The sequence below is a fragment of the Erithacus rubecula genome (assembly GCF_903797595.1).
Source record: "Erithacus rubecula genome assembly, chromosome: 6".
Classification (NCBI taxonomy): Eukaryota; Metazoa; Chordata; class Aves; order Passeriformes; family Muscicapidae; genus Erithacus; species Erithacus rubecula.
The window spans coordinates 44396636-44406896 of NC_136688.1; the positions used below are offsets into that span (position 1 = coordinate 44396636).

The window sequence follows — 10261 nt, forward strand, 5'->3', positions numbered from 1 at the left end:
TCTAGAATAGGTACAACTGGGAAAAATCAGGCATCCTCCTGTATGTTTAGATTCCAGGCAGCAATAGATTTTCCAGCAGCTGGTAAAACTCTGCAAAACTTCACTGAATGCTGGACAATTTGCTTATCTCAAGTGTTCCACTACAGTATCTGACTGTATCACAACCACTTAGATCAACCACTTTCCCAACTCACCTCAAACTTTCCAAAAGCAAAGTAATAAGGTCTTCCTGAAGAATCCTTTTCACCTAGAAATAAATTTGCACCAGTTATAGAGAAAATAATGTATAATAATACTTCATGTACTAATTATAACATTCTTGTGTTCTTGTGCATTTGTTCTTGGCTGACCCAAAAGTCACTTATCAAGTTTATCTGACATCAGCTTTTATAAAAATAGAAAATAAAAACAAACAAACAAGCATCATTTCAGCAACTTTATTAGGTGTGCCAAAATTTAATCACTTGGGCTGAAAATTGCCATGATGATTGTCTGTTTTGGCCTGTGCAAACTTAATTCAAAACTGTTCATATTATACTCTAATAATAACAGTTGCAGAAAAACCAATAGAGGAATTAATAATTTCATCTTTAGAACAGGACTTAACTGGCTTGTAGCAAATATAGCACAGTCACACTCCAAACAAAGAGGCTAATGCAAAATTCTGAACAGTCGCTCACTAAACAGCATCTAACTTAAATGCTGACTCAGACAGACCAGACAGAACTCCCCCCAAAACTGCAGGTGATTATGTTGTTCCAGGTTGTCATGTAATGTAAACAACCAACCTTAACTTCAGCTCTTCCCAGATTTTGTAAGCTTGAACTTGCAGTGAAATACCTTTATGTGATTGTGTTTACACGTGTACACTTGCACGCACACATAAATCCCACAAACATACAAATCAAATAGAAAGAGTGCATCTAAATGGTGCAAGTTTTAGAAGAAAGCACACATTACCTGTAAAGGAAATATTCAAACTGTTCACCTAATATGAACATGTAGCTCCACATTCTGTTATTTGGCAGTACCGTTTAGGCTCCATAAGATGGCAGACCTGCATACATTTAACAGATGTTGGTGTAACAACATTGCAGTAAATACATTATTTTTTAAATGACTGTTTTAAATTGACAGGGCATGTTTTCACTCAGAATGCTTAGAAAGTCATGTATTTAGAATTGTAACAAACCTGGCTTACTACTCCATAACTACACTCTGATGGCTTTAGACATGGCCTATCTAAAGAACTTGTAAGAAAATAAAATGTAGCATCATCACTCAGAGCTGATTGATTGGGAATTACCATTACTTGATCAATGTAATTCTTTCTAATAAACACATAATTGGTTTTTATTCACATTGATTCATGATAGAACTTTTGGTCATTGCAAGCTAACTCTAAGAATATATTGCTGCCCTGAACACACCAAAGCCCTTGAGGTTATCTTTTAAATAGTCTGCTTTACAGGAGACTTTTTGGGGCAACAAATACTTACTTGCTAACCCTGAAATTGGTATATTTATTTCCCGTTGAATGATGGTATGATGTCACTTTAAAAAGGTTTTTTCAGGTGCTCTGACATTAATGTAGTTCTATTATTTGTACAGTCATTATATTATTATTATAGTAAATTAATATAACAAATTTATTTTATGAGTCATATGAGGTTGTTCTGGAAAATACTGTAGAACAAGGTGATGCCTTTAGCAATTCTTTATACCAATTTCCTTTCTATTTGTTAAGATGTCAAGCTGTTTTAGACCTAAGGTATTCAAACATGAATTTTTCAAAAATATTATCACACTTTAAATGACCAGGTAAGAAACAGAATTAGTTTGCAGTCTCACTTTTATGCTTCACTTCAGCAAACTTGAACTCATAAACATTATAATTATACATTAATTAATTTTCCTATAAGGGCTTCATTGCACTTACTCCACTTGGCTAGGATTACAAGGAAAAGCGGCTACATTGTTTTTAATATTTTGAAAGAGTTCTTTGGAAAAAAGACAGTAAGAATTGTTCACGCCAACAGGAAAGCAGCTTGTACTCAGCAGGGCTCTGAAAAGGAAATCACGATAATTTTAAATTAAAAACTGATCTACTTCCAGGTAACCAAATGGAACAAAGAAAATAAATTACCAAGGAATTTAACTCAAAATCCCCACACTAGCATCAAGAATGTTATCCGGAAAACTGTAGTTAGGAAGAAAACTTTCAGTAGAGTAAAAAAATTGGGCTGTTATGCTCATATGCAAATTTGTAATTTTTCCATATGTAAACATGCTCTTTAATAATTGCTTAGCAGCAAAACCTTATTTAAAACACTGCTCCCTGACACATTCACGGGCGTCTTGCTGACTCACTCTTCGAGAATGGGATTTTGAAAAAGAGCAATGAAAACACTCCACTAACAGAAATACTGAAGAATTTAGATAATGAGTGTCTGTAACCTACTTCTACCTTTAGACACCTATTGTATCAAGCTTCATAGATGTGCCAGGAAGTTCTTGCTTTTTGAAACCTCCATCATTTCTAAAGCAGTCCTGTAAAGCTTCTTACTGAGAAGGCTTTCTCTGCCTCTTGTTGATCTATGTTTATTTCAATTAGAGTCATACAAAAAACCCTCACAAGCGGTTACGGCATCTCCGCAGCCCCTTATGCAACAGGGCTGTGGCCGGGCCCGAGGGGCTCCAGCCCCACACGGATGCACACCAGCCTGGTGTGCCTCGGCACAGCTTCGCAGATCGGGGCTAATTCTGCAGAAGCATCTCTTTTGTGCTGAAGGATTTTGCAGCGTTTCAGCAAGATATTTCAGCGATCAGTCATCACTTCGCGGTGCATATCCTCCCCCAGCTGCCACTCAAGCTGTCACTCGGAGCAGCGGTCCAAGAGACGCTTCTCACACGGGCAGCGCAAGGGCAGCATAAGCAAGTTTGTTCTGCCACATTTTGCACCTCTGGCACCCTGAGTTGTGGAAAAGGATTGAGAAAAGAGGCTTTGTCTTTCTGCTGCTTTTTTACGTAGAAACCCTGGTCTAAAGAGGTCACGGACTGAGGAACAGCTTCTTCCTGCCAGCTCTGGCTTACGAGCCAAGCCATTGCTATTGCTGCAAGCTGCAGCGTTAGGAAGAGGCGGGAAATCTTCCGCAGGGACTGTGGATGCTGCCGAGAAGTGCCGAGAGCGCCCGGCGCCGACCAGCGCTGCGGCCAGCGCGGGCTGCGGGCGGCCATTCCCGGCGGGGCCGCGGCCGCCCCCCGGCAGCGCGCTGGCACGCGCACCCCAGCATCCTCACTTGACGCATTGCAGGTGCCCCGCGACCAATCAGAGGCCTTGACTCTTACCAGATAACCATTGCAGAGCTCCGCTAGCCAATCAGGCGCTCCTTGACAAAGTGCTGCCTCAGATGCCTCAGCACCGCTTCCGTCGGGTGTCGCCGTGCCAGGCGGAGGTAACCTTCCGCGAGAGTATATAGGTCCCGCCGCCGGCCAGCGGCTCGCTGGCGGGAGCTGCCCGCCGAGGGACGGAGGGAGCCGGGCTTGGAGCGGCCGCCTCGGCGCTGCATGCCCCTCGCTGGCGCTGCAGGACGCGGCAGCGCGCGGGGTGCAGCCGCCATCCCCGGGCAGCAAACAGCCGCCGAGTCCGGCACAGTGCCCTGCGCTGCGGCCCCGTTGCCTGCGGGACAGTGGGGGGAAACAGGGTCCCTCGGGGGCTCCGGGAAAGCGAAGCGGTTTGTGCTGTGCCGCCCGGGCCCTTGCTGGTGGGTGTAACGTTAATCGCCATCGGCTGTTCCTGCGTGGAGAGCGGGAGAATCGCCAGCGCCCAGCCGAGCCAAAGCCTCGGTGCAGGCGAATCCCAGAGTGCCTCCAGAGGAGCTGCAGAGCTGCCTGTGCCAAGCTGGCAAATGGCATCTGCGAGAGGCGCAGCTGAGAGCCTGCAGTGGCTCTCGGCTAATTGCAGATGCCGGCAGGAGCCGCAGTGCTGAGCGGCTCCGGGAGAGGTGCGAGGGGCACGGCATGAGGGAAGCCTGGTGTCTTAACAAATGGATTGGATCCTCTCTGGCTGAAGTCCCCTGCATATGGACAGCTATTTCTCTATACCCTTCCAAACACCTACCATAGGTGTACCTGCTTAAAAGTCCACCTGCTTCCCCATAGCCGCTGACCACGTAATAAATCCACTTCACTCTGGAGTATAGGTTCAGGTGTAGCTGTGTTTTCATTCCAGTTCTGCAATGCGAGATCACTCTCTAAAGGATGCTCCCTGGCCCTGGTGGCTGAGGGTTTGCTGCAAGGATCTCAGGACAGACAAAATTCTAGCAATAACTTTTTTCCAGGAATTAAGCTAGATGACTACTTGGCACCCATGGACCCATCACAGAACAGAGTTAATTTTTTTCGCACAAGGCTGTGGGCCATCACTGCATCCTGAGAGAACAACAGGAGACAAACTAAAGAAAGACGTGGGAGGGGGAGTAGGAAGATATCTATGTTTAAATGATTTGACCCCATAATAATAATAAAAAAATAGCCTATTTTGAGTCTTTTGCTTTTTGCTTATTTAATGCTGAATATCTTGTTTCAGTTATATTTTAGCTGAGTGGATTGGTGTTCCGTAAGCCCCTAAAATAGAATATGGAGATAGAGACAGCAGAAGCGGAATGGTTGCCAAAGTGAAATGATCTGGAGTGCTGAGCACTGCATCAGCCCACACACAGGCCCACCCCAAGGATAGTGATGCAGAGAAGATCTTAGATGGTGCTCCCTGCTTGGAAAAATGATGTCAGTATTGGCAGACCCGAAACTAAACCAAAGGCTAACCAAAATAAATTCACTGAATGTACTTCCTTCTGTATAGCATAAAACCCCCCGTTCTCTGTGTAATGCACCTTTGTGTTAGGCTTGTGCTCTTTAACAGCGCTGCTGACAGCTTCACAGCCAGCACATAACAGTGAACTTACTAAATATAAGTACTTCATTAGCATCTAGAATACTTCTGCTACCACAGGAATAACAACAAATAGCCATACTGTGGGGAAGGTCAATGCTGCTTGCCAGGAAAGGTGTGCACAAAGTGCTACATGCCTGGGACAGACCGGATTTTAGGCATATTTTTATTCCACAGAAGCTGATAGCCTCAGAATAAAGCAGGCAGAACAGAGGTTTAATTAGGTAGCTGATGTGAACTGTACCCTCACAAAAAATGCCAGGAAGACTATGAAGCCCCATGGGACAGCTCTACTTTTTAAGTTTACAAAAAAATATGGCTTTTCTTGGTACAATTTCTGGAGTTTTAACGATGGGAGTTGCTTTAAGAGACGCATATACTGAGGGTTAGACATTTTAAAAGTCTGAGCTTCACATGAGCTAGTGTCCCCAAAACTGAAAACCTAAAGATCTACACAAAGAACTGGATCAAAGAGAAACCTTAAGGGGGATATCAGAACCTACATTCTGGAGGCATCAGATGTCCCAAAACACTTTACAAGAGATGAGCCCTCAGGAGAGGACTTGCTAGGTACTGCCATGGAATGTTCCCAGGGAAGAGGCAGTCTATTGGCTCTCTGACAATAGGTACAGAGATTGGAATTTATAGTTTTATACTAGAAATACATCTTCTCCTCAAGGTTGTTGAAAAAGTAGGGTTTTTCCTCCCCAGGAAAAAAAAGAGTCGATAAGTTGGAGAAGTTATTTCATTGCGAGGGATGCATTCACAAACAACATAAAATAGCTGTCCAAAGAAATGCAATGATTCCATAGTTTTCTTTCTGTGTGTAAGACAGGAAGAAGTGTTATTGACAATGGCTTCCAGCATCTGTAATTTGGGATGCATCTATACTTCCCACCTCAGGCCAGCTTGGCAGTGTGGCAGATTAGAATGCTGCATGTGTCTTCAACAACAGTATTTGCCATCCATTATTAACTCAGGTGGTTTTGATCTTGTAGCTTCTTATCCTCAGATAAGATTCTATCCCAAACTTATTGAAACACCTTGATTCAACTGTCTAAGGGAAAGGAAGGGAAGAATAAATCCCAACTCATGCAAATTAACAAGGATTTATTGACTTCAGGGCATGTTTACATTGCTGAAAATCTGTACCATAAATTACGATTCTGATTTAAAATTAAGATCACCCTTGAACCACATGCGGAGTTGTTGAATTTTTTATCATTAGCTGTAGCATGAAGACTTATGACACCTCTACCTGACACAAATTTCATTCAACATAGACCTACTACACAATTACAATTTGGAGTTAAGTGAAGGAGGCTTAGCCATTAAAGGAGGTATCTGTGGATTTTAAATACCTGTCTGCTTATATCATATATATTCTTTATATTTGTTAAGTCTGGAATTTTTATTGCAAAATTGATATCCCAGTTTGCCCCACAGGAGTATTCAGAAGAAGTACTTGTGGTCAAAGGGACAGTGTGTGAAAAACAATGCAAACAGCTCATTTAATAATTTCCATCATGTAAAAAAGCAATCCTAAATATCTGTGAAGATTTCTTTCCTATGTTAAGCAGGACAAACTGACACGAAGAACAACATTCCTGGGGATGAACAAAATTATTTCCAGCCTTTCTTCAGCACTTAAATTCTTAAATATACTTGTTTACCATTGTTTATTGTATCATTATAAGTTATATTAGTTCAAAATCTGTAGCAAATGGCAACAGCTGTTCAGCTTTTATCAATTCTAATGCAGAGATTTAACGTATAAAGTAAACTAGTTTTTGGCCCACTCATTTTTCCAGTGTATTCTTAAGAAATAAAATGCAAACTCAAGACATTCCTAATAAGGTGAATCTGACAAAAAAAAAATTTGTTGTTTATTACGTTACATCACTTAAAAATTTGAGGAATCCATCTACTGAAATTAGAAACAGAATTTTTCCTGTCATTAGAATAACCATTCCTGTAAGCATTGTTCTATACAGAATATTTTTAAATATATTTATGGTAAAAATATATTACTTCCCTTTGACAGATGTATTACCTGGATTCATCATCAGGGAATATAGTTCTTATACATGTATCTGTCAGTGAAAAAGCAAGACCTGGGTATGCTTGACAATGTTATAGAAAAATATGTAATACTTAGCAAACACACAATACATAAATATCTTTTCCTCTTCTGCATTCAATTCTTGAAAAATCATGGATACAATTTGGCTTTTATCTGTAAAAACACTAACGATAACAAAACACAGAAAAATGGAGCAAGTAAATTGTTTATATCATGAATCATCCAATGTTTACCTTTTTATGAAACTGGCAACTGCAAAAACTGAGAAGGAAAATCCTGTTTTCACATATTCCAGTGTCTCTAGAGAGCTCTTCATAGGATTATGAAGAAAGGTTGGGGATTTTAAGACTGTGTGGAAAAGTTTTGGTGTTTTTTCATATATTTTACATTGCAAGTGTTAAAAAAAAAAAAGTAAGGAAAAAACCATTGGTTTAAAAGAATTGGTTTATGATGTTTAATCTGCAAGATACTACATGAATTTGCAAGAACTATATGTGGATGCAGGTCTATAATTCCCATGTTTCCAAGTCTTTTAAAGACAGGATCTTGAAGGTTCCCAACTCAAATTATGCAACGTTTAAAATATGAAACTTTTCAAATTACTTGGTCTCAAGGATGCCATTTTACATATATACATGAAAAAGGACTCACTGATTTAATTGCAATGTGTAAATGATTTAATTCTAACTAATGGTTAAATTAGTTTCATAGAAACATGTAAAACTTTACAAGACAATAGGCACTCAACATAGGTAACAATACCAATTAATCAATTACATAGATGGCCTTCAAAAACTAAGTCTTCAGTGAAAACCCATAATTGTATGTGATTATTGATGCACATCAGTGGGAATGAGGCAAATGTAAATAAAATCACAAGAATATAAAAGATTGAGAAATTTGGGGTTTTTCAAAATCTCTCTCAGAAAAGAAACAGTTACCTACAGGAATATGTATGTACCCATTTAAAAATGCTCCAAGATCCAGAACTTTAAATATTAATGTGAAAGCAACTTTTATTTTCATCTCTTGTAAAAATAAATTCTCTTCTAGCTTTTTATTTCATTGGAGTTCCACCCACTTACTTGCAATCTTAGTGATGCTTATATAGTCTATAAAGATACTTGCTTAGGTCTTCACAGCTGCCAATGGCATTTATAATCATTAATTTTTGTGGAAAAGAGTCTCCCCAAAAAACATTACCTATATGAAGAGGAATTTGTAAACAGTGTAAAAAATTGATATACCAACAGAAGTCCAGTTGACTTGAAAAACAGTACAACAAATTTAGTTTAGGTAGCTCACACATTTAACTGGCAATATACCATGCATGAAAACTAATCATTATTAATTAATCATAATTTTTTCCAGTTGAACAGATGTTGCATACAAAAATATACTTGAGTTTGGCTTCTTGTATTTCTAACTGGGTATTTAAACTGGTTATTTATGCTTATTGCCATTGTATCAGCCTCCCAGCTGTGCATTAAATGATATGACAAACTTCTGTCCATCTGTTCTCACATCCATTCTCTCAGGACAGATGTCTGTGGAATGTTTTAATTTATTTCTCGGGGTTTTTAAAACTTACATATATATATATAACATAAGAAAATAGTTAGTACATGTGAGGCCATATTCTTCAGTGCTCATGTTGACAAACAGCCAAAGCTGAAAAGCACACCTTGTATGTACCTAGTAAGTTTTATTATTTTGTCAGGTTCTCAACAGAATTTCTCCTTATATCTTAGGCTGCTCCCAAGGAATGGACATGTTAAGTCTCTGCAGAAACAAAGACCAGCTGTAAGACTGTAATCTTACCATCCCAGCAAGGCAAAATTTAGGAATATAATATGAGGTAGAATGGTTGCAAGTCTTCATTGCAACCATTTTATTTATTTAACAAATAAATTTATGAAATAATATTTTCTTACCGTTACAGTTCAAACACAAGTCAACAAGACCATACTTAGTGATTAAAGTAATTTATAACATTTATCCAGTCAAAATTCATCTTAAGAGCTATTGCATAGCCTTCTGTTCATAGAAAAGCACTATGGCAATGGGATGGCCAAGTTCTCTGGTGTCAGGCACAAACTCTGAGTAAATCCATGGCCCAGTCCAGCTCCCATTGAGATTCAGGAGATTTTGAATGAGTCTGTAGAAGATCCTGGCAAATCATTTGACATTGTATATCATTGGAATGACAGCAGCATTTCTTGCCTGGCCACAACTGAATGTAAGTTTTAAGAGAACAAAGAATACTGATCAAGGTCTAGCTGTACGATTGAGTGAAAGCAAATTTACAAGGTGCAAGTAGCTGCCAATTTAGATGATTTTTATTTGCATAAATAAGCAGCAAAAGATTAGTATTCTGTTTTGTTTACATTTCTCCTTGCCATATGTCAAATTAGGAAAAAAATCCCCTTAATCAGAATGGTATTTTGGAAAATGAACTGTGAAATATTTTCAAATACAGAATGATGCAATTTAAATAGAAACTACTGCAGAACTCAACTGTAGCACCTTACTTGATCATCCTGTTTTTTTTTTTTTTTTAATAAAGCAAGATAACTATATTCCAAACTACTGTAAAAGTAACTTGATTTCCAAATTTCATTTTAAATATAAATGAATTATTAATATGAACCATCAAGAGTTAGGAAAAGAAGATACAAAAGGTTAAAAAAAAAAAAAGATATAGGAAAAAATGCACAGCAATCCTTCTCCTCCTACTCAAAGGCCCTGATAATCTTTGGCAATATTCATTGAATGTTACTAAGTGGCTTTCTACATCACATTTCCAAGTTTCATCACGTATGTCCAAACGCTGGAATGCTGGTAGTTTGTAAGAGAATCTACATAAATTTTAATTACTTGTCTTATAGTCTCCTCAACAGATGAATCTAATCCCTTCACTTTTTAACAAGTGAAGGTTTGGATCAATGGAAGAACATATTACATGTGCTTAAAATTAACTTTAAGGAGATTGAAATAAAGCACTCACATTCTAAACTGTCACATTTAAATGTTGGTAAGATCATTCTTCTGAAAATACCTTTTCTTTGCAAGATAATTTTACAAATTTACTAGCCCAATATTTATGTAGTGTTTTAACAATGCAATCTTCACCTAAGACAAACACAATAAGCTGAACAATTTGTACATGAACATTGTTCTTCACATATCCCTGTGAGTCTCAGAGAGTTCTAAGTTTCACTTATTCA

The 10261-nt window shown here is 38.8% G+C and overlaps 1 protein-coding gene across 1 annotated transcript; it reads right to left on the minus strand.

Annotated features, from left to right (window-relative positions):
* Positions 1-489: 489 nt before the first annotated feature.
* On the minus strand, positions 490-4396 carry LOC306803732 (uncharacterized protein). Its single transcript, XM_079309510.1, has 2 exons — positions 3349-4396; positions 490-2971 (listed from the first exon to the last, which is right to left on the minus strand). The coding sequence occupies exons 1-2, from the start codon at positions 3913-3915 to the stop codon at positions 2876-2878; spliced, it is 663 nt and encodes a 220-aa protein (XP_079165636.1). The 5' UTR covers positions 3916-4396; the 3' UTR covers positions 490-2875.
* Positions 4397-10261: the final 5865 nt, after the last annotated feature.

Excerpts from the sequence above, each read along its gene's own strand:
- LOC306803732 (XM_079309510.1), bottom strand. The coding sequence starts at position 3,915 with ATGCCATTTGCCAGCTTGGCACAGGCAGCTCTGCAGCTCCTCTGGAGG. Across the intron at positions 2,972-3,348 it reads AGCTCTGCAATGGTTATCTG|GGTGCCAGAGGTGCAAAATG; the intron begins GTAAGAGTCAAG and ends TCCACAACTCAG.